This window comes from Dasypus novemcinctus, chromosome 5 (genome assembly GCF_030445035.2).
Source record: "Dasypus novemcinctus isolate mDasNov1 chromosome 5, mDasNov1.1.hap2, whole genome shotgun sequence".
In the NCBI taxonomy this organism is placed as follows: domain Eukaryota; kingdom Metazoa; phylum Chordata; class Mammalia; order Cingulata; family Dasypodidae; genus Dasypus; species Dasypus novemcinctus.
This window is the reverse complement of record NC_080677.1, coordinates 111100402-111124795: the sequence shown is the minus strand read 5'-3', so window position 1 is coordinate 111124795 and position 24394 is coordinate 111100402. Positions and strand designations below refer to the sequence as shown.

At 46.2% G+C, this 24394-nt stretch overlaps 1 protein-coding gene across 2 annotated transcripts in view; it reads left to right on the top strand.

Annotated features, from left to right (window-relative positions):
- The window catches only part of PLXNA4 (plexin A4), a 465144-nt gene that overhangs the window by 337263 nt on the left and 103487 nt on the right, over positions 1–24394 (top strand). For both annotated transcript variants that reach the window (XM_071215277.1, XM_058297369.2), the window contains exons 5-8: positions 6528–6628; positions 21921–22044; positions 22806–22959; positions 24162–24261. In XM_071215277.1, the coding sequence (XP_071071378.1) occupies positions 6528–6628; positions 21921–22044; positions 22806–22959; positions 24162–24261 (479 nt within the window). The remainder of the gene's footprint in view (positions 1–6527; positions 6629–21920; positions 22045–22805; positions 22960–24161; positions 24262–24394) is intronic.

Below are 24394 nucleotides of genomic sequence, written 5' to 3'. Positions count from 1 at the left end.
AACCACTACCTTGCAACCTTACCCCTCCTCCATTTAGCCTCTCCCCCTCCACCTCTCACCTTTGCACCATGACATGACTTTTTGCCCAGCACCTGTGTATCAGTTAGCTATTGTCCCAATGCAGCTATATAACAAAATACTCCAAACTGTGTGGCATACAACAGTAAGCATTAATTCTCATATGCATTGGTCTACAATTCATCTAGGCTAAGCTAGGTTAATAGGCCTATCTAGGCCAAGCTCAGCTAAGCTTGGCTGGGTAGTTTTGCTTCAAACTGCTGGACCAGCTTAGCTTGTCTCTTCCCTGTAGGTTGGGCTAAGGTCTGTTCCATGTGGGTTCAGGTGGGGCCCAGGCTGAGGAGGAAGCAGCTACCTGGAGAAGCTCTTCTTGTGGCAAAGATAGACACACAAGAGGGCAAGTCTAACCAAGCAGGTGCATTTCAAGCCTTTGCTTTATGTATGCTACCATCCCATTGACCTAATCAAATCTTGAGGCCAAGTCCAAAGTCAAGGAGTGGGGAGGTATGCTCCACTTCTACATTCACCATGAAGGCACCGTAAGAGCAGGAATGTAAATGAGTATTTGGGGGACGTTACGTGTTTGGACTAATGACATAATCTGCCATAGCCTGAGACCAGCCTCCTGGCCTCTGCCTTTCTTGCCAGTCTACCGACCTCAGAAATACCTGGCACGCCTGAGAAAAAAAGGATGTGAGGGACCGAGCCAGGCACCCGAGCTAACTCGAAATAAGGCGTTTCCTGAGCCATTGCTCAGCCACCACAAGTTCAAGCCCTGATGATAAGGGTCTCCGAGTCCATCATAGGGAGGCAAGGGGATCTATGTCAGCAGAAATTTAGCCTGGAAAGGCAGACAGAGGCAAAGGGGTGGAAGTCCCCCTCCCCCAAGGCATTCACACGGAGATCCAGACAGATACCGAACTAATAATTTTGTCGAAAAATAACCTGACTCTCAACTCTCCTTTCTTTGCTTTGCGGATTGTGGATGGGAGCTGGAAGGACAGCGCCAAGGGACAGTGCACCAGGTGTAGCATCTATGCAGTTTGACGGCTCCCCCAGTAGCCTCTTGGAGTTTCTTAATAGTCTGTCTTTCCTCTTTTTTTCCTCTTTTTTTTTTGACAATTTTGAAGGAAATTGGGTACTTAAGAAGCCTTTTGGACATTTAAATTAACTCCAACCATCAGGCTCAATATAGCCTGTATAACATTAGCATCCAATTATAAGAGTAGAGATGGAGTAATAACTCACGTTTCGACCAGAATGTCAAATGCTTAAACAAATTAGAGGTACACACAGAGACTGTACATTATATCTATGGAACATTTCTGAATGTAATCAGCAGAGCAGCAGGCACCCTCTGGAATGCAAACAGCAGCAGGACAAGTGGGACCCTATTGCCAGGCCTCAGAGGGAAAGCATCCTTCACAATATCAGGGAAAGCAGGCAGGGGCTGGACAGGGGCTCAGGATCTGAGGGAACTGCAAAAACTCCTGCAGGAGCCTGAGCATACTCAGACCCAGGCCCACCGGGCAAAGAGCTCCTTTCATCAGCGTGCAGGAGCTTATAAAGGCCAGAGCCTTGAGTTGAAATCCTGGGTGGGCCCGTTGGCTTCGCTCTGTCCTCAGTTTCTCATTGCCCTCCTAGCCTGGCCCATTATTTTGTCAATTCAAGGGCTAGGTCATGGGGCTCTGTAGATGAGGGAGAAAGGATGGTAATTCCATTGATCATAGTTCCAAAAAAAAGACAAAATGAAGTTCTATTATCCAGGAAAGCATACTTTGGTGGGTAAGGGGTATATAAAATCAATGTGATTCCCTGAAAGGTCATTTAGCAGAAGAGAGAGGTAGAGTTTGGGAAGGGCACCTGCTCATAATGAGAAATGGGAATGAGAAATGCTGAAGCAGAGGGTAAGTAATAACAGAACTTTGTAAACTCAGGGACCATTTGATGTCATGTGAACTAGCTGAATTCTGAGCCTCAACTCTGTGCCTCTTGGAAGGGATGGGGGTAAGGAAAGGTTGTGGGGCAATAGGGCTATAGCATTATTTTTCCTTGCCTTCAAACTAGGAAACAGGTACAGAGTTTGAGAATGACAGATCCAGTTACATAAAACCTTTGTCCATTTGAAATTAAATCAAAAAGAGTAACAATGCCTGCTCTTCCACTCATGGTTCTCAGTATATGTCATAAATGTGAATTTATTGTCTACCAACAGAAAGCTTCTTCCCCCTTATGACCCAGGGAGATGAGCAGAGAACAGGTGTTTTCACCACCACCATGAAGATGAAATTGTTTGCTGAAGGCCATGCAATAGGTTTTTGAACAAAGCCAGCCTTGTGTGCCAAGATGACTATGTGTAGACCCACCCTAGTCACTGTGCCCAAAGAGCCCCACTTCTTCCCTAGCACTGCAGGCTCCGAGAGGCAGTGTGGCTCCTGTCTCTAGAATCAGGGAGGGAATTGCAGCCATCAATCAACACTTCTCCTGGAGTCTGTGGTCGAGGTGGCCCAGGGACAGACCTCAATCTTCTGTGGTCTCCAAGATCATCTATCACTATGATAGCTCAGGTCACATTGCCATCTGATTTGTTCCCCAAGCAGCACCTTCCCATCCCCCTCCACCGTGACTTTCTATTTCACCTCTTCCTGTGGTCTGAATTCCCTCACTCAGTTAATTAGCATGCCTGGCACTCTAGCTTAAGACTTTAATCAGCGTGGGGTGGTTTTAATTAATCGTGTGGCTCTGCATCTGGAGTGGTTTGTGTTCCAGGGTCAGGAGAGGGGCTGGAGATGGGGGATGGCATAGGCAGCTTTGTCTGGCATAAGATGTGGGTAGAGAATCTAGGTATTTGGAGGGAGACAGTCAAGGGACAAGGAGACTCAGAAGCCACCTGCACAAGGTGTGCAAGGTAACCAGAGCTATTAGAGTAGAGATTTGCCCTGTGATAAATGGTTGCTTAATAAAGAAAATCTTAAAGTGTTAGGAAAATTTCTGATGCATTCCAGAAATTACTCATTCGGTGGCAAATGGGACAAAGCAATGCTTTGACTGGGAGACATGGGCCAGGCTGGGAGGGCTTCACCATGCCAGAGAATACTGTCTGATAACAGGACTTTGGAGAATTCTTTGGGCCTGGCCCTCCTGAAGAAGGTCTTGAGAAGATGAAGTGGTGGCACTTGACTCTCCATCATAGTAACCCTTTCTACTTGGTCTGTCAGAATCCTGTTGTCTCCCCAGTTTTAGCAAATAAAAATAATGATGTGTAGAGAAAAGGAACCTGTAAGGAAAGGTTAAAGGAATATGGACTGAAGGTGGACTTCAAGAAGAGAAAGCTGTAGATGTCCTGATGAGCATCTTCAAGGACATGATTCCTGAGGATGGTATCCTGACCTTGTCACGATGTCCAGGGAAACCTAACAAGGAAAAGGGAGTGACACAGGAGAGGTTTGGTCTGGGAACCAGAAAGGAACTTGGAATGTCATAACTGAAAAGGGACTTAAGAGCTAACCTTGTCCAGTCCCTCAATTTTACAGATGATCACAAAGAGATTCAGAGAGAGCTTTTCCCTGGTTCGCCCGGGGAGCTGGGGTCCCTATGGACTCTGGGTGATGACACCCCAAAATGAAAAGCAAAGCAAAATTTATCACTGTCAAGGTAGCTGGTAAAGGTACTAAGTGGCAGGAAGCTGGGATAACCCCAGGGTTCTGTCCAAGGGAAGAGGCAATGAAGACTTTAAGTGCAGACATCACAGTTTGGAGGAGATGACGTGATTGAGATAGGAAAGAACACATTCTTTCAGGCCTGTTAAACTCCTGCCAAAGACCCCAGGCTACTGGGCTGTGAGAGCAGTGTTCAGTGATGCGGTGGCGAGGAAAGGCGACCGTGCAATGAGGAATGGGAGGTCAGTGACGAAGAGAGCAAGGATCATAGCCACCCCTTGTTGTATTCTTGACCATTTACAAAGCATGATCATACCTATTGAGCCATCTGTGCTTTGGGAAACTCCATGAATTAGGTATTTAAAGATGAGGAAAATGAGATTGCAAGATGATAGAATCTCATAGCTAGTAAATGGTAAAGCCAGAATTCACCCTTAGCTCTGCAGGCTCTTATACACTTTCCAACCAAACTAAAATGACCGTTGTTTAAAAACAAAGAGAAGACAGAGCAGAGTTTACAATTTCAGGGAATTGACATTATTAAATGCCACTTGCAAGATATCTTTAGAAATCTGAATGCAAAGGCTTTTGTGACAATCAGGTTCACCAAGCAGCTGGCTCTTTACATTATGTGGCACACCCTGAAAGCCCAAGGCCCATGTCAGTAGGAGAAACTAAGGATATTAATTAAGTTTTGATCAAGAAAATGCTTTTGATTGAACAAGCCATGATTTTCTCTTTAAGCCCATGCAAAATATGGAGTGCTAGACAAGCAGCTGGGACCTATGAAAACATTATTATGCACTTATGGTTCCCAACTTGCACCATCCATGGCCCCATTGATTATCTTTCCCCCTCTCGGCATCATGTTTTGAAATATTCTGTCTACTAAACAAACTGCATTTATTAAGTAATAATATATTTCCTATTTTTAAAATGGAATATACATCACTGAGTAGACATAAAGACAGGAAACTGCAGCAGACCAATTTCCATTAGGCTTTGGAAATACTGAGAGTAGCTGGTGGACCTCATTAACACTCATGAAGTCCGAGGAGTCCAGGTACCTTGGGTTGGGAACCAGTTTATGTGCCTATCCAACCAGCACTCTTTGCTCACTTGAGGGGTGCAGAAACAAATGAAAGAGGCAGTGTGTAGAGTCAGTGGGGGTAGTTCATAAGAAAATTAAATGAAGGTCAATTATGAAAACTGAAAGGTTGTATGTAGGCAAAATGCAGGCATGGACCCTGCAGATTGCATGAAAAGTAATCAAAGGAAAGCCAAAATTCCAAATGTGCAAAAAGGACACTTGAAAAGGTAGTGAAAGGGTCACAGCAAAGGCCAAGGCTAGAGCTGCAAGTGTGGGAGGAGAGGGCCAAGAAAGACGTAAAACTGCAGTGTGTTCATGAAGGATGCTGTGTACTTTGGAGAAGAGAAAGATATATTAAAGTGATTAAGAAAATTAAAATAGAAAGGGAAAAGAGATCATGTGGGATTTGGCATTAATTATTAATTAATTCCAAAAGAGAGTCTTGAGACTGAGTGAGCAGGCTCTGGTGCCAGTTTGCCAAGTGTACATGATTTTGCAGAGGCAGATGCCCTATGAACCGCAGGGAAAATGCTGCCCCTGCATTTGCTATGAAACCAAGGGGACTCAGTCAGGTCAGCCAGGTTTAAAGTTTTCTGAGCCTGTTGTCTGATGGCAAGAAATGACAAAGGATGACTCTGCATAATTCTCTTAGCACAGGCTAGAAAATGAGTAAGCTGTCCTCCACTGAGATAAAAAGATGACTCAGATGGAAAAGGATGTTTAAACAGAAAGAATTTTTTTTTTTTTTTTTTTTTTGTGAAGAAGAAATTGGCAAAATGGAGAATAAAGACCAAGGCTATAGAAAGAAAATAAAAATTCGGTTTGATCCAGTATATCGTTGTTAAGTACCTCCTCTGTACCTAGCACTAGAAAGTCATGTAAAAAGACATCAAGGAAAAGCTATACCCAGGAAAGAGAAATAGATTCCCTGGAGAACAAAGAAATTCAAAAGATGTTTAAGAGCGTACAGGCAATGGAAGCATTTGGGTTAAGCAGAAATGTCATGTGGAACATTTCACATTAACCAGCGAATAGTGAAAGCTAGTGTCAAGTTTTGGGTTGGAGTGGAAGTCTCTATTCCTGAAAAGGGTAAGCGTAGGAGAAGAAATAGCAGCAGCTGCTCTTTGAAAGTACCATCATGAAACACTTGTAGAGCCAAATGGCCAACATTAAGGGAAAGAAAGTGAGCAAGTAACAGCGACAAAGTGAGTTTATGACACCTTGTTAAAAGGCAGGGAGAAAGAAAAAGGGTCTTGGTGTTGGGTTAAATTTTCCTTGGAATGGTAAAAATGATGAAACCTGAAGAAGAAGGACTGGAAAAAAGGTGAAACACTTTATGACAAGAGAGAAACAAATTTGGAAATAATTTATTACACTTATAAGAAATGAAAAAAAGAAACAAATATGTAAAATATGTCACTTATTAGATGTTTGTAGAGATATTTTGGTATTTGGGTGATGGAGAAATTTACATGTACACTACATAAATATCTTTCTAATAATTTCATATGAACTCTCAGGAGTCTGCACTTCTGGAGACTTCTAAGAAAACGATAGGTGGTTGTTTCCCCTGGATGCTTATGTGTCCACCTGCTCAGATATGATCAGTCAAGGATGCTTTTGGTTCAGGGGCGCTAGGCGTCTTCATGCTCCTACACTGTTTTAGGTGATATGCATGATGCTTAGAAAAGCATCACTTTCTGGTGAACTGTTGGGTGTTCTGCAAACTCTTGACCACTTTCTTCATTGTCCTGTCCTAGCTCACCAGGGTCCCTGTGGAGTCCTGTGGTCAGTATCGGAGCTGTGGTGAGTGCCTTGGCTCGGGTGATCCCCACTGCGGCTGGTGTGTGCTCCACAACACGTGAGTACCGCTGGGCGGCTGCTCCCTGCTTCCTGCTTCCCTCCAGGGATTCGCTTCCTCCTCTTCTTGTCTTATCATCACCCTCCTTCCCTTCGATCTCTCTTCTCTACCTGTCTCTCCTTCCACTTTCTTACCATTGGCAAAGTTTATCTCCCTTCTTTTGTTCTTTCTGACTTCACTTTAAATTGCCAAATTACCAGAACTATATAGGAATGGCAACATGGAGCTGATGATGGATCAGGGTATGGATGGCACCCTGGATATGGACACACTGGAGGGTTGGAGGGAGAGGGATTCCAGGTTTTCCCAGCTGACCTGATGGGAGACTGACTTTCTGGGGCTGAACACCAGAGAAAAATGTATCAAACTTTATTCCTAAGTGACATGTCACTAAATCATATGTAAGAAATGTACTGTCCATTTGGTGACTCAACATGCACTTATACCATTTGATGGCCAACAGTTTTTCTGCCAGCTGTGGTGTGCAGTTCAGATGTGCAGTACCTGAGAATCCTCCTCTGCTATCACAAGTCTCCAGTGCCTGGCTGGCAGAGCACCTTGGGCCTGAGGTCACTGAAGCAATGAGACCAGGTCCAAAGAGTGGGGTCACTCACTGTATGTGCCCCCTTTTATGCTGACTCCGTTTTATTCTTCAGAAGTGGGGAAGAGGGCAAGGGCATCACAGCCGAGGCAAGTGGTAGCTTGGTACCTGAACTGAGGGGGCAGGGTGGAGGGCACAGGCATGTGACGAGAGTTAAAGGTCTTTCTTTGGGGAACCAAAGTCCCTTGGCATCACTAACTGGAGAAGCCAACATTAGGTGGGCACCCCTCTAATGGAATTTGATTCCAGTCAAGTAATTGTTGTAAGAACCCCAGGCTTCTAATCAACACCTGAAACTGGACAGTTGAGTTGGGCACAAGGATTATAAATTAAGAAGAAGGATGTTAATGTTCTTACTAAGAGGCTGACATGTATGTGACCAATGACATTTAGCAGTAATTTTCAACTGCAAGATCCCACTCCACCCCACCCTGAAGTGCCTTTGAAGTTCAACTCACCCTCGCAGAAAAACTTGCCAGTTTTGCATATAGTGCACAGGGGTCCAATCCATCAGATAGTAGGACTTCCCACAAATCCTTCCTGGATAACTGCATCTCCAATCCTGAGGTGCACTGAAGTGGCTGATTGGACCCATGTTCAGTTAAACAGTCACACGAGACACTATTCTCTGGGAACTCACTTTCCAGAAGTTCAGAATCTTCCCAACCATCAAAACAAAAAAAAAAATTCTGTTTTTTGTTGTTTTTGTTTGTTTGTTTGTGCCCAGGACTTCAGTTCTCCGCTTATCCCTTTCCTCTCACATTTTGCTATTAGCTGCTAGGAGAAACCAGGATGCACTTTCCACATTTAGGGAAATCTCTTCATGTAAATACCGAGGTTCATCATGCTCAAATTCTGCCTTCCATCTGACATCAGAACTCAATTTTGCCAAGTTCTCTGCCACTTTAAAATAAGAACTCCCTTTCCTCCAGTTTCCAATGACACAGTCATCATTTTCTTCTAAGGCCTCATTGGCAGAACCTTTAGCATCCTTATTTCTACAGTCTCTTCAAAGCAATCTAGGTCTTTTCTATCAAGCATCTCACAACTTCTTCAATCTCTACCATCACCCACTTCCAAAGTCATGTCCACGTTTTTGGCGTTTGCAATAGTATTCCCCCACTTTCCTGGTACCAACATCTGGTTTAGTTTGCTAAGCTGCTCCAAGCAAATACCATGAAATATGTTGGCTCAAATGATTATTAGCTTTCCATTTTGAGGCCATGAAAATGTCCAAGTCAAGCCATCATCAAGGCAAAGCTTTCTTCCCAAAGACCAATTGCCAGTGGTCCTTGGCTCCTCTGTCACGTGGCAAGGCATATGGCAGCTGCTACTGTTCTATGTTCCAGTTCAGCTTCTTACTCCCTGTGGCTTTGTCTCTCTTTGTTTGAATTCATTCTGTTTATAAAGGACTCCAGTACCAGGATTAAGACCCACCCTGATAGACGTGGGTCACACCTTAACTGAAGGAACCTCATCAAAAGGCCCTACTTGCAATGAGTTCACACCCACAGGACTGGGTTAGATTTAGGAACATTTTTTTCTGGGGTACACACAGCTTCAAACCACCACAGGGTCTGGACATTAGAACCAGTGCATTTGTTAGACCCCACCACCAGCAAAACCCTATGCTAAGTGCAGTGCCTGCCTCTCGGGGGAACCAAGGCAAAAGAACCTCAGGAAAAGGGCTCCTTGAGGTGTCAAGTCAGTTTTCTCAGTCACTTTTGGCAACTCTTCCAATGGCTATAGGGAGTAGGATGGTGGTAAAATGGTGGGGAGAGAAGGAAAGCAGACCACATGTTTATGTGCACATGTGCATGTAAGTATGTGTGACAGAGAGTGAGAGTGAGTGAGTGAAAGGGGGAGAGAGAGAGATTAAAGGTGGGCCTCTATAAACAGGTGGCTCCTGTTACTGAAGGGACCGTTTGTACCAGCAAATTGCATTGCAGGCCAAACATATGTGAGAAATGCTCTTGCAACTTAAATCTTCTCTCCTGCATGATTGTCAAGAAGCACTTACCTGCTTACCCAATAGCATGGAGTTGCCCGTTTTTGCAGCTCTTAGCCCCAGCTTCTCTGTTTCTAATGGCAACAACAGCTTCTGCAACCCCGGGTATTTATTTGACTTTGAATCTTGAGCCTTTATTCCCATCTTGTGTGTATCTCTACCTGATCTGACCTGGGAAGAGGTTAAAAAAAAAAAAAAGAAAAATCCAGCAGCCCAGAGTTTGTAAAAAAAAGACAACAGCCTGCTTTGGCCCTTTCACAGCTGTCTCCTGTTCTGGGCCTGGAACATTCCCTTCAACGACCAGCCTTCTCATCTTCCACTCCCATGGCTCCATGCCCAGCCAAGGAATCCTATCTCAGCCTCAGCAGGTAACAGGATCCTGCCCTGCAGACCCAGCCCCATCGATTGGCCCAGACATTACCTTTCTTAAGAAATGTCATCAGCGTCACTCCTGGGAGGCTCATGTAACCCAAGACTTCGACAGGGGAAAGATAAAATCAGCCCTTATAAAGTCTCTCTCTTACCCCTGATGACCCTTCCTCTTTCCAGATTTCTTCTGTTGGAACAATGCCCTCCCCTGGATGGGTTGGCACCAGTTACTCTTCAGGATTCATTTCTTTTCTTCTTTACCTAGCTCCTGCCAAGAAGAATGGAAGGGAAGGGAAGGGGCCACTACCTAGAGAGGAGAGGATGGGTTAAAACTAAGAGCCTCTCTAGACAGACCCAATCTGGAGTCAGTTTTCTCCACTATAAAATGGCAATGATTATTATTATTCTGAGTGATGTCCAAATTGCCTGCTTTAGGCAGTGGAAGCCTCTCCAAGTTGGCTCCTTATTTTCCACACACACCCCCCTTCTCTCTCTCTCTATATATATATATATATATTAGTGAAGGGTTTAAGATTCTACAAATGAAATGTAAAAAAAAAAAAGCCTTGAAATTCATGGAGCACCATTCATTTTCCAACCACCACCACTAAGAGTTATGAAAATGCAATAAACATTTTTGGGGGGTTGGGAGACCGTTGGTAGGGATTTTTTAAAAAGTCAATGACTAATACATATGCATTAGAGTGCACTAACCCAAGCATTCAATTTGACGAGTCTCTACACATTTATATAAGCCCTGTAACCACAGTCCACACCCAGGCATAGAACATTCCAGGCACTCCAGAAGACTCCCTTGTGCCTCTCTCCAGTCAATACCCACTCCCCGACCTCTGCCCCAAGGTAACACTATTATTATGACTTCTCTTGATTAGTTTTGCCTGTGTATGAACGTCATATAAATGAAATTACACCGTGTGTGGTTTTTGGTGGGGGGTGGAGGTGGGGATGGCAATGAAAAGAACCATCTTGGAGCCACATTGTGAAATTGAAATGAGATATGTGCATCAAGCATCCTAGCTGTGCCTGGAACCCAGCAGCCACTTGTGCCTGGAAGCAGCCATGCATACCAGGACGACATAAATGGAGGTCCTGGCTGGTGGGCTGTACCCCCGGGGCCTCCCCCATGGCCCACTCCCCTTCCTCTCCTTCCCTCCCTGCTGTGCTGTAGCTGGGTGACTGATACAACCCCCTGTAGAAAGTCTTCCTCCCCTTGGCAACTGCAGCCGGCCACGCCATTTCAGCAGTCTTCTGAGGCCATGCCTGTGGCTACCAGTTGGGAAGCTGAGTATGTGCAAAGAGAGCAGTTACCCCACCAGCCATTGCTCATTGTCCTCTTGCAGAAGCCCAAACTGATTCTGAAGTCCTGGATTCTTCTGAGTATAGCCATAGCCTTGTATTATTTTTATTTTTGACTTTTTTTTAACACACATCCAAGGACTACTTAATACTAACCTATTATTTCTATTTTCTCTCCCAGAGCTATTTACACTTGGAGGCTTATATTTCCTAAGAGAGGACCAAGAAATACTTTTTTTCTTTTCTTGTTATATGGAATTAAAGTCTCAGAGCTTTGGGGGAAGCAATCAGATCACACCCCATACCTTAGGTGTCTACTCTCAGGGGTATGAGGAGCTGGGAGGCTGGATTTTGCCTCGTGGTAGCTTGGACCAGATGCCCCCCATTTCCCCAGGGGCAAAGCTCAGAGGACATGTAGGGCAGGCCCTTTCTAGCCCCAGACCCAGAGCTGCAGGTCGCCTCCATGCGATTCCTTTCCAGGAAGGCTCCAGGAGTTGGCTTGGGCCCTGCCTGTCCTTCCTCTTGACACTTCCAGCATTGCTGCTGCCACCAGACACTCAAGTCCCCCAAGACTGGAGTAGGCTCCAAAGACCTTCCGGAAGTTTGCTGGTCCCAAGGGCACTTTGGAGTTCCTCCCTCAAACCAGTCTGCTGTGTGAGTTCTGAGTCTCCCTCTGCCCGCCTGGGGACCAAGAGGATTTCATAACTTCCAAAAGAAACCTTAAGTCAACTCTGAACCAACACCTAAGGTATTGTGGAGTGAGGGGAATGGGGCTTATGTATTGTGCCCGGCCTAATATGAAAAAGAATTTGCATTCCCCAAGCCCGTGGTGATTAACAGTGAGAAGGGTGAGCACGCTCCTTTCAGTACACATCAAAGCCAGCCTTCCTCCTTTCCCTGAGTGACACACATCCACAAGTACCCACACGTACGCACAGATAACATTCACACACAAACAGGCACACTTATGCAGCAGACACAACGCACACACACACATATGTGCACAGGCACACGTGCGTACACACACAGCCCTCATCCCTTTGCACAAGGACATTCTTTTTGTATCTGTTCAGGCCACCTCAAAAATAGTGCTCTTGGAGTCCCTGGTCCCCACACCTCTGCCATGTCTATGTTCCTGAGCAGCCTCGCTAATATACATGCTTTGCATGAGCCTGAGCAGAAACGCACCTACCTCCTGGACCACCAACCACCTTCCCATCCAGTGTGAACAAGCATGTGTCCCAAGAAACATGGTACTCACCACTGATTATTTATGCATTATACAATCATTTTCCTCCCTTCACTGGACTGCCTTATTTTTTTTTCATTGGTGGTATGGAGTGTTATTTGTTTTACTTCTCAGTGCCTAGTCTAATTCCTGCAGCAAGTAGTTAATGGAGTAGGTGAGTAAACAATCTGTTTCTGGAGATGACTAACAGTGACCAGCTGCCAAATTCTACCTTTCTTTCAGCCTTTACCCCACACAAGTCATTGGCCTAATCCTGGTTCATTTGGCCCAAATTTCCTCTTTTCATCCTTGCCTTGCTCACCAGTGTAACTTGAGGTCTCTGTGCTTTGGTAGTTTCCCAGCCCTGCTGGACAGAGGTGGCTTGGACCTTTTTGTGGTGTCATGAACAGTCCCCTCTCACACTAATTTGAAAAGCACACACGGGGAACAGAGTATATTTTCAGCCAGGCACCCTAACCTTTGGGATGTCCAGTTCCAATGATTTTCTCAAAAGATTAACAAATTCCCCTGCCACATTTTCTTCCCATTATTTGTAGGACATATAAAGGATCTTCTGGAGCTCAATCTCATTCTTTGGGGGGTTCCAAAATTTTCTTTATCAATGGGTGCCTAGACAAATTTGGCTAGGGACTGGTAGGGACTGGAAGGCAAAATTAACCTGAAAAGGTGATGGAGAGGGAAATTGAGGGTCTTGGTGCCTAGCCCCACCCAAGGAAAAAGTAGAAAGGAAATAACATCACTGCTGGAAATCTCTCAGGCCTGAGATGCCCTGAGCAGGGTACATTAGTCATTGCTAGTTATTAGTAAAAGCAGGAAGGTATCTTTCCAGTAGATGCAACTGCTGTTTCTCTCCACAGCCTATCTTCCAAGAAAACTGTTACAGGTCTGTATTAGTCAGCCAAAGGGGTGCTGATGCAAAATACCAGAAATTGGTTGGTTTTTATAAAGGATATTTATTTGGGGTAGGAGCTTACAGATACCAGGCCATAAGCATAAATTACTTCCCTCAACAAAGTCTATGTTCACGTGTTAGAGCAAGATGGCTGCCAACATCTGTGAGGGTTCAGGCTTCCTGGGTTCCTCCCTTCTAGGGTCTTGCTTCTCTCTGGGTTCAAGGTTCCTTTCTTCCCGGGGCTTGCTTCTTCCTGGACTCAGGTTTCTTCTCTTCCTGGGACTGGCTTCTCTTTCCTCTGTGAGCTTACTTCCCAGAGCTGCAGCCTAAGGCTTCAGCATCAAACTCCAACATCAAAAACCCTCAACTCTGTCCCTTGCCATGCCTTAATCTGTGAGTCCCCACCCCTTGGTGGTGCCCTAATGATATGGCCCAACCAAAGCCCTAATCATAACTTGATCCTGCCCAGGCTCAGATCAGTTTACAAACATTATCCAATATCTATTTTTTGAATTTATAACTATGTCAAACTGCTACAAGGTCCATAAGGGGAAGGTGGTGACTTGGTGGACTTCGTATTCAATCAGGTTCTGACCCTCTACCAGCTAAGAAAGGACCGTGTCTTCTTTTGGACAGTTGTGATCAAAGTTTTGCAGATTGTTCATTGTACAAAGTTGCTTGTCTAGGAGGAAGGGGGAGCTGAAATATAGCACCTGCTCTGTTTGTGAGGCAGTGTACTCTGCTTTATCGAACCTGTAATAAGACATTGTCCAGCATGGAAGGCCATGTTCACCCAGATGGGGCATCTTTTCCTAAGTACACAAAGTATGAGTGCCATGTGGATGAGATGCCTACTCTCTGAGACCTCAGAGAGGGCTGGTGAGAGGAAATGCCTTACACATCCAGTCTGAGGGAACTGGGTCCAATTTAAAAACAGCAGCCTCAGTGGTCCTCACCAGGGAGAAAGGTTCCCAGGCATCTGTTCAAGCCAACAGTCATGTCTCTGGCACTCTTATGTATCAAGCATTGTGCTCAGGACCAGGACAGTTTGACTGAAAATTTACTGCCAGCAAGGGTTTGAGAAACAAATAGGAGTCTTACAGCAGACACGCGGAGCCAGGCCTCAGTTAGCTCACATGTGAAGGCAGGGCTCGCCGACTATGACCCCTTTGCTGAGGGTGGCTGGGGCTTGGTTGTTTGTTTGTTTTGTTTTGTTTGTCTGTTCCTTCAGTAATAAGCAAGGGGGAGCCCAGCAAACTGAATCTTTGGACTCCACTTCTACCAAAGCAGCTCTACATGTTAGCTATTGTATATATTTAATAACTTGGTAGAATTTTATATGAATAAAAGGTGCTTTTTAAAAAGTTTTATACTCATTGAGAAGAAGACTTGATTTTCAAATGAGAAGACCTGATTTAGAATCTCGGCTCAGTCAATTACTAGCTATGAAAAGCTATGAACCTCAGTTTCTCCATCTATAAAATGGGAGCAACTATAGCAACCTATGGACCTCAAATAATCATTGTGATGATCAAACTATATGAATATGTGAAAGGGCTGCACAATCGTGAGGAATATTAGTATCTACTTCTGCCCAGGAAACTCTTTGCAGCGTATTTCCTTGACTCTACCAAAAAGTTATAAGCCTCTGGTTCAAAGGAAAGAGTCCCAGGCTAGATATTAGTATATTTGCTATTTTTTTAAACCATCATATTTATTGCATGATTTTTCTTCTTTATTTTTTTTTAAATGTTTCAATGTTTAAATTCAAAAAATATGAGGTCCCCAAATATCCCCACCCCCTCACCCCACTCCTTCCACATCAACAACCTCTTTCATCATCGTGGCACATTCATTGCATTTGGTGACTACATTTTAGAGCACTGCTGCACCACATGGATAATGGTTTACATTGTAGTTTACACTCTCCCTCACTTCACCCAGTGGACCATCGCAGGACATACAATGTCCAGCATCTGTCCCTGCAGTACCACCCAGGACAACTCCAAATCCTGAAAATGCCCCCACATCATATCTCTTCTTCCCTCGTCCTACCCTCAGCAGCCACCGTGGCCACTTTCTCCACATCAATGCTACTATTTCTTCCATTACTAATCACAATAGTTCCATACTGGACCTGTGGTTGGCATTGGGGTTGGTGTATGTATACTCAGGAGACCCGAATCTCTGGACTATCCATATTTGCATTTTTAATACATAGTATAAGTTAAGGAAATCTGGTTTTCCTCTCTTAATCACTGTCCCTCCCCTCCATCCCTTACACATATATAAAACATGCTTTCATGACCAAAGGACGATAAATCAACAGTACTCTCCTCGTATATGAAGTAGAGGAGCCCCAAGGTCCATGTGAGCTCCAAGTGTCCCTCTCTGTCTAATGACTTGGCTCCATGGGGATAGTCTGAGGCTTGAAGTTCAGACACATTTGCACTCACACTCATATATCAGCATTCACACAATTCAACTGATCGTGACCCACTGGGCCATAAAAGGTGGAGCATCCCAGCTGACGCAGAAGAAAGCACTCCCCCGAACCCAGCCTGCTAGACCTGGTGAAATTCATGGGCACAAAAGCACTGGGCTGTTGGACAGTGTAGTGTGCAAGTTGATCAGCATCAGGGTAATTGCTGGACTGTGTGGATAGTAATAGGCAACATCCTCCTTGTTGCTGACTGGATTATAAAGCAAATGGATTAGCATTCCATGATGCTCTTTTGCTTTCTCCTCTTCCTCTTTCTCCTTCTTTTCCTCCCTTTCTCTCTCCCTCTCTCTCTCCACCCCTTCTTCTCATCCCACCTCTCCTTTTTTAACCTCTTCTCAACCTTAGTAGAAATGAACAAATCTAAACAGTGCTACACACTGATGAAGAGGAGAGATGGACCTACTTCACTTTCTCTTTTGGCAACTGTGATTTTTTCTTCTTAAAAAGAAGGAACCTGTCCAGGTCCCTTTTACCTACCACCTAAACTTTATGTTCAATGGATTGTTCACTTGAGGTATGGCCTAAAACAGGTGTTCTTAACCTGTTTTGTTCCATGGACCCCTTTGCCAGTCAGGTAAAAACCACAGACCCCTCACTAAGTCCACACTGTAATGTATATTACTTAATAAATATATCACACCCACACCAACACATCCCCACAAGAATAATGTTGTTTTTTTTAATTTCAATTCAATCTCACAGACCCCTTGTTAAGAATCCCTGGCCTAAAGGAAGCCAAAGCAAGAATCCCATCTGGACTCAGGGCAGAACGTGGCTTTTCCATGCAGGTAGACAAGCCCATCATTTGAATGGACTGTGGTGGACAGAACCCCTTGCTTGCTACATAAGCTCAGGAAGGATCTTGAGCCTCCAACTGACTCCTTCACCTACTGATTCTTGTCAAGTCTTATACCCTCTTCCTGCTTCAGTGACCTCAACTGTCGAATGAGGCTCAGGAGGCACAGATTAAACCAATACCATCAGTGCTCAGGTTGGCTTTAGATCTTTAGAGAGGGTAAAGGGATTGTGGGTTCAGCTTCCAGCAGCTGGGGGCAGAAGTAAAATTATAGTCCAATTTCTTCAATTATAATCCAGTTTTAGGGTAATACTTAGACTCCCATGACATCATGGTATCCTTCACTGGGTCCTAGAATCAAAACACTGAAAAGAGTCACCACTTGGGAGCCTTGGAGTCATATAGGGCACCTTTTATGTACCCATCTCCCCAGAATGGTTCTCTTTTCTAGTTATCCCATCTTCCTCCAAGCCACACAGCAGCAACTGCCCATTTCTATGGGCATTCCTGTTAAGCCAAGAACCTACCATGATTTCCTACTTGAGCAGGCATTCCAAGGCCTCTTACCTTTTCCATCAGACTCATTTCAGAAGTCCCTCCCTCACTCGTTACCTTATGTTCCAAGCACAGATTCCCCAAATGGCAGACTTTAAGCATAGGCCATGACCAGTGTGCAACGCTGAGGCCTGGAGGTCATCTGTGGGTAGAAGAAGCGAGTTCTGATACTCAGGGCTGGGGAGCCCAGGCTGGGGGACCTGGGAAGACAGACCAGCATCTACCCTTCCAGCTTGGAGTCTTGCACATAAAGAGCTCACAGAGAGCCCCTTTTCCAAACAGAAATTTGTTTGCCTGGCCAGCAGCCCTTGGAGTTCCTACATCTACCGTTGTAGTTAGGAATTAATTTCTAGAGGACTTAATCACGGCTTCTCACTCTCCCTCACCCCCTTCCTTCCTCCATTCCTCTCCCTTCTAATTTTCCACTTGGCTGGGAATTCACCAGCAGGGAAAGTTCAGGCTTAGGGGAGGGCAGAGGTACCTGCTTCATTAGAGAGGATAATTTCACTGGAACCACTGACTTGAATAATAACCCCTTCTGAGGGGCCAGGGCTTTCTCCCCAAGGCCTTCTAGTCCCTCTGATCTCAGGGCTGGAAGGGCTGAGCTGCAGAGAAAGAAGAGTGAGGTGGGGGTTAAGAAGAGGTTAGGGGAACAGCCTTGGAAGCTAGGGGCCTGGTGTGTCTTCTTGGGCCTGCTTCATGCTGGCCAACTGTAGGCCTGTGTTTTGGGGCAGGTGTGGCAATGGTGGCTGTAGGGACAGATGTTTGAAAATTTAGAGCCACATAACATCCACTTTTTGAGTCCTTATGAACCCCAGTTTTCCTGCCTGGAAAATGGATGGAACTGACTCTCTTCCTTCTACCTCAAGGGTGCTTTACAGTGGAGTAGAAGGAAACGCTTTAGGAAGTACCTGGAATTCTTTTGCAGGAAACATCTAAGCTGGCCCCCAACAGTCATTAATTAACCCTTTGCACGTTTTCCAGCTCTTGCCTGGCTAATGGGAAATCATAGTCCTAGAAAAGCAGAGGGCCATTAGCTTGACAGACCCCTTAAGAAATCAGAAGGAATTCATTCCTCCCTCTCCATTATCCCATCACATTTAAGGTCAATTGTCTGTGCTTTTCCACATTTACAGTCTCCACCCTCAAGGGCCCTGAGGGATAGTAGAAATGTCAAAACATCCCTAGCGCTGACCTTAAGCTTGACTCTCCACTATGATAGCAGAGTTCTCAACACCCTTTGACAGCCATTAAGAAAGCAGAGTTATACCCAGACCACTCTGATCTCCTTTTCTCCCTCCTGGTCTCTGCAGCTCCCCCTCCCTCCTTGAGAGGAAAACTGCTGCAGCCATCCCTGTCATTTTGTTTTTGATTTGCCCCATGGGCACATCTTGGAGAAAATCTCTACCTCTGTGTCAGGAACTGCAGCTTGGACTGGTTGGATGAGGAAGGCAAGGAAGGGATACGATGATTCTAATAGCTAGTATTTATTGAGGGCTTACTATGAGCTACAGATTATACAGACGGGATGTTTAAAATTGTCAGCTATAGATGGATTCCCTGGAAAGACTTCAATGTGGGGGAGGTGATGGGTGTTTGATTTGGGGCTGTCAGGAGCAATGGCAGGCTGCAGCCAGGTGAACTTTAGGAGCAGCAAACAACAACAGGTAGAACTTGTTCTGAGGGTCCCTCACCCTGGGAGAGAGATGGCCTCCTCTCTTTTCTATCTGAATCTCTATTTGGTAACTCCAGGTGATGTTTGGCCAGGAAGCAGCTTCATTTTTCCTCTCTTCATAATTTAATCAAAGACATTTTTCAGACCTACTGATTGCTCTTGGAAATAGAAACTTCAAAGGTGGGGAGTCAGTGAATAATTTAAGCCTGTCCCAGCTCTCCGGGTCTGCTGTTAATGGGAGTAATAACACTATTACTGGCGACGGCAGTGCTGACGCCCTGGAAAAGTCCATCACATTAGCTTAATGGCTGTGGTAATGGAGTCCTCGCAGAAGAGCTGGCTGGTAAATTAACTTCCAAGACTTTTAGGAAGATGCTGTTGTGACCACGGGTCTACTGGAGTAGCCAGGGAGCGCGGCCGAGACCACCAAACTCTTGTTTGACCTTTTATTCCTGGGATGAGGTTTCCTAGAAGGGCCCTAGGGAATTCTTCTGTCTCCAGAACATTCAAAGGGTTTCATAGTAGAAGGTTAGAAAATAAGAGTGATTTTGCCTAGAGAAGATTTGAGGGAGAATTCTTCAATTGCCACCAAGTGCATAAAGGGAAGACTTGGCAAGGAAAATGGGTGAGACAGTCCCTCACTTCTCAGTCTAGAAGCTTAAGAAAGTAGAGCACAGTGGCTAGAGTGCAGGCTTCAGAGTCTTCTGGCTCTCTCTGAGCAACTGGTGATCTAGGAAGGTGGTTTTCTTGAGGCCTTGTTGTAAGGCTACAGTGACAGTGCCGAATAAGAACCGAATAATTAGAACCATGATTGTTATATTCAGGATCATTTTACTTTTGTATTGTACATCCAATGGACTCTAAGGTCATCGTATTTTTTTGTCTCCTGGGCTCCCTTTTCTCCTTCATCCTTAGAGGGGCAGCTTTGGTCCATGGCCTTCAGTGATTTTTCATTTCCTTTGCTAAATCCTCCTCACAGATTCCCCCCTGTTAGATTGTCCATCCCACTGAGGCCAAGCTGCCTTCCTTCCCTGTGGCAGGGGAAAGAGACCTTTGCTCAGAGACTCCCACGGCTTTTCTCTGAGCCTGAGAGTTACCCTGAGACCAGCTTGGGTTCCCAGGTCCCTTTCTTCCTTCAGCTCCTTCCTGCACACGGCATCTGTCTGCTTCCTAAGGCAGAAGTGCCCCCTCTGTTTTCTCCTGCCCAGTGTGGGTTCCATATCGTCCCCTATTGTTCTTTTTTTTTTTTAAGTTTTATTTTATTTATTTCTCTCCTCTTCCCCCCGTTGTCTGCTCTCTGTGTTCATTCGCTCTATGTTCTTCTGCATCCACTTGCATTATCAGGCGGCACTGGGAAATTGCATCTTTTTTTGTTGCGTCATCTTGCTACGTCAGCTCCCCATGTATGAGGAGCCACTCCCAGGTGGGCTGTGCTTTTTTCACGTGGGATGGCTCTCCTTGCAGGGCACACTCCTTACACGTGGGCCTCCCCTAAATGGGGGACACCGCTGTGTGGCACGGCACTCCATGTACGTGACAGCACTGTGCATGGGCCAGCTCACCACAGAGGCCAGAAGGCCCTGGGTATAGAACCCTGGACCCTCCATATGGTAGGTGGACACTCTATCAGTTGAGCCATGTCTGCTTCCCCCCATTGTTCTTGACTAAACTACCAACTTGAAACAGCCCCTGATAGTCTCCTTTCTCTGCAAATTCTTTTCTCTTTAACCAAAAGAGATCAGCAACTCAAAAGTGATTTTCCTATTCCATCTTATCTCAACTTGTCTCCCTGAGGACCCACATTCCCTTACCCCATAGCAGAATTGGCAGTCCAAATTTTCCAAATAATGATGACTCAGCGAAGCTCCATGTTTACAAGGCCTTGGATGAAATACTGCTTCCTCAAACTCAGCTACCTCTATGCAGTAAATTCCCACTGTATGGAAGGATTATCCTGCCCCCAGCATTGGAGCATAAACACCTTGCCCTGTATTGTATCTGTACATTTGGGGAAGGTTCATGTTTTCTAGGCCCTCATCAGTTAATACTATAAGATCCCAGATCACACTGGATCCGGTCCACCTGTGACACAGTACACCTTGTCCAGCCCAGGACATTAAATAATAGTAGCAAACCTTATATAGCAATTATGATGTACCTGGAATTCCAATCCAAGGCAGTCTGGCCCCAGAGTCCATGCTTTTAGTTTTCCTTTCCACCACATACACTTCTTTTCTGACTGCTAGGACATGGTAGGTACAGGGGATTCCAAAATGAATCTACATAGGGAAACGGACTTTGGCCCAGTGGTTAGGGCGTCCATCTACCACATGGGAGGCCCGCGGTTCAAGCCCCGGGCCTCCTTGACCCGTGTGGAGCTGGCCCATGCACAGTGCTGATGCGCGCAAGGAGTGCCCTGCTACACAGGGGTGTCTGTCCCCCGCGTAGGGGAGCCCCACGCGCAAGGAGTGCACCCATAAGGAGAGCCGCCCAGCGCGAAGGAGGGAGCAGCCTGCCAAGGAATGGCGCCACCCACACTTCCCGTGCCGCTGACAACAACAGAAGCGGACAAGGAAACAAGATGCAGCAAAAAGACACAGAAAACAGACAACCGGGGGAGGGGAGGGGAATTAAATAAATAAATAAATAAATCTTTTTAAAAAAATGAATCTACATAATTCCTTCTTTTGAGAAGTTCACACTTGGTAGGAGAGGACTGCATTTAGACCAATAATTGTCATAGACTCTTAAAAGTTCTAGATCATAGGAAGCTCCAAAGTGCTATGAGGCCATGAGGAAAAACTCTTAATCTGCCTTGCAGGGGAAGGAGAGGCTTTGCATGTGGTTGATAGTTGAACCATGTCTGGAAGGATGCATAGGGGTTGGACAGGTGGAAAAGTGGGGAGAGGACAGTCCAGACAGAAAGAAAGGCACACACAAGGATAAGGAAGCCTGAAAGAGTATATTACATCTATGGCAAGAGCAATCTTAATTTGCCAAAGGAGGGTAGGAGAATGGCAAGAACTGAGGATGACTGGAGAAATAGAATAGAGAGGACTTTGTACCTCTTTGTGGGAGAATGATGAGGTGGTGAAGAGGCTTTAGGATGGCTCTCAAGTTTCTGTGTTAGGCAACCAGTGATTGGAATTACCCTAATTTTAAATATGGGCATAACAGAGGAGGATCAGGGTTTGCTTTAGACATAATGAGTTTGGACACATCCTGGTTGGGATGTCTTGAAAGCTGCTAGAGATGCCTAACCTCATGTCGGCCCCTAGCTGGTTCAAGAGGTTTTTCCTGAGTAACCCATCAGTGTGTCCTTCCCAGGTGTACCCGGAAGGAACGATGTGAGCGGTCCAGGGAGCCCCGCAGGTTTGCCTCAGAGATGAAGCAGTGTGTCCGGCTGACTGTCCACCCCAACAACATCTCCGTCTCTCAGTATAATGTGCTGGTAAGAGTCATGGGGTAGGGTCCAGAGAGGCTGGGAAGAGCCCTCTGTCTCTACAAAGAGCCTGAACCCGAGGCCCCTTCTGGCCAGACCTCATCAGGAGAAGGAACTCTGGCAGTGTGGGGGCATGTTAAAGAGTAAGTGGAGGAGGGAGTGGATGGGAAATATTGGGAAGGGGCTGTACACATAATGGGTAGAAAGACAGGGAAATCTATGATACTAAAAATGGTCAAAAGGGTGGTGGAGAAAGAGAGGGTGTTAGGAGGATATCTTCAGCTGTAAAATGAGGAAGGCAAATATGTAAGGCAGAGGGGGAAGGATGGCTCCCAGGGTCTTGCTTGGGCAACTTGTGGTTGGTATTGATGTGTTTTCCAAAACTGGGAATACTGGAAGAGGTGCTTGATCAGTAATATCTCAGTCCTGCCCAGCACTTTCTTCCCAAATCCCCTAAACGTTCACATGTCCTGGGGTCAAATCCATTCAGGCTCTGAATGAAATTTCTTTCTCTCTCTCTCTCTCTCTCTCTCTCTCTCTCTCTCTCTCTCTCTCTCTCTCTCTCTCTCTCTTTGTATCCCATCACCTTCTCTGTACTGCTCTTATAATAAATTGCCTCTCCTCTCCTTCTCTGTGTTAATCTGGCCTCTTATTTTCTTATCTCTTTTCTTTTTCTCTCATCTCTCTCTCCCTCTTTCTTCCTTTATTCCATACCCTTCTTTTTCCACCTCTCCCTCCTCCCTTCTCTCCCCCCACCCAACTGTCCACAGCTGGTTCTGGAGACGTACAATGTCCCAGAGCTGTCAGCTGGCGTCAACTGCACCTTTGAGGACCTGTCAGAGATGGATGGGCTGGTGGTGGGCAATCAGATCCAGTGCTACTCCCCTGCAGCCAAGGAGGTGCCCCAGATAATCATGGAGAACGGTGAGCATCCCAGGAGGCAAGGCCAATGGCACATCCTTCCTCCTACCCGTATGAGGAGGACTACGGGCAGATGTGGGAGTCGGAGGGGTCTATGTGCAGAGGAAGGGATATAGGTTGCTGGGTAGGTTACAGGAAGAAGGAGATAAAGTGTCCCTTTGGAATTGACCCTTCTGTCTCAGCGCCTAAGGGAGGAGCAGCTGCAGAAAGAGTAGGAAGAGGGGCAAGGCTAGGGGGCAGTGTCAGAGGATGCAGGATGGGTCCAGAGATTGTGCTGGAATGGGAGAGGTCTGGCTTGAAGAAGGGGAAGCAGTCAGAAGCAGGAATAGGGATAACTGGGTTATCTGGCTTCTACCCCCACCTCACATCGCTGTCTCTGACCCTGGACCGCTGCCTCCTTGGCTCCCTGCCTCCCCACCTTGTCTCCTCAGAGCTGTCTGTTGTTTATGGGTGTGGGGGAGAGGTAGACAGAGGCTCAGCACTGGTGAGGGACAGGCCTGGCCTGGGCAGATTGATTCCATGTTGTTCCTCCCATTTGGGCTTGTCACATTTGTTCCCAGCTGGTTGATTAATGAGGCTCTCAGGGAAGGCTGAGACCAAGGCTGGAAGTGGGGGCCTGGGGTCAGGGCTGTGAATTAAACATGGGCTCCAGCTCCTCCCTGGTACCAACTGAGGATTCCAGGGACCCCTGCTCCAGTGGAGCCCTGAGCCCACCAGAGGAGGGGGAGTCAGAACAGGGTCACTCTTTACAGAGACGGGGGATGAGCCCATGGAGGGGTGTGCACGCATGCCCCTGTAAAACCTCTTGCTCCCTTCGTGGCAACATTGCTGAAACTCTACAGATCTGTTCCTCCCTGGATGCCTGTAATTCCATGAATCTGGCATGAACATCATGCACATGAAGGCACATCTGTATATGTGGATACATGTCAGTGTGTGTACGTGTGTATGCATGTGCAAGGGGAGAGTTGAACAAATTGGGGGTGCAAGTGATACAATACAGAAGGAGGAATAAGCTAGAACCCACCCTCTGCAGCTGCTCTCAAGGTGCCTGGGAGCTTGGTCCTGCTGAGTCAGAGTTCTGTCAGAGCTGAGAGCACCTGTGGGGGAGCAGGCTCCCTTTCCCAGGGTGCCTTGCTCTCAGGGAGACTCTGACTTGGGGCCCTGACCTTTCTACTTCACTCTCGACTGGCTCTGCCCTGCAGGGGACCACCATGTTGTCCAGCTGCAGCTCAAGTCTAAGGAGACAGGCATGACCTTTGCCAGCACCAGCTTTGTCTTCTACAACTGCAGTGTCCACAATTCGTAAGTGTCTCCCAGCTTCACTGGGCTCCCTGTCCCTGGGGTCAAGTTGGGGAGAGGGAGGTGATGTTAGAGAGGACCCTCTTCCAATTGTTCACCCATAGATAAAAGACCTCACCACTGTTCCCAAGAAGTC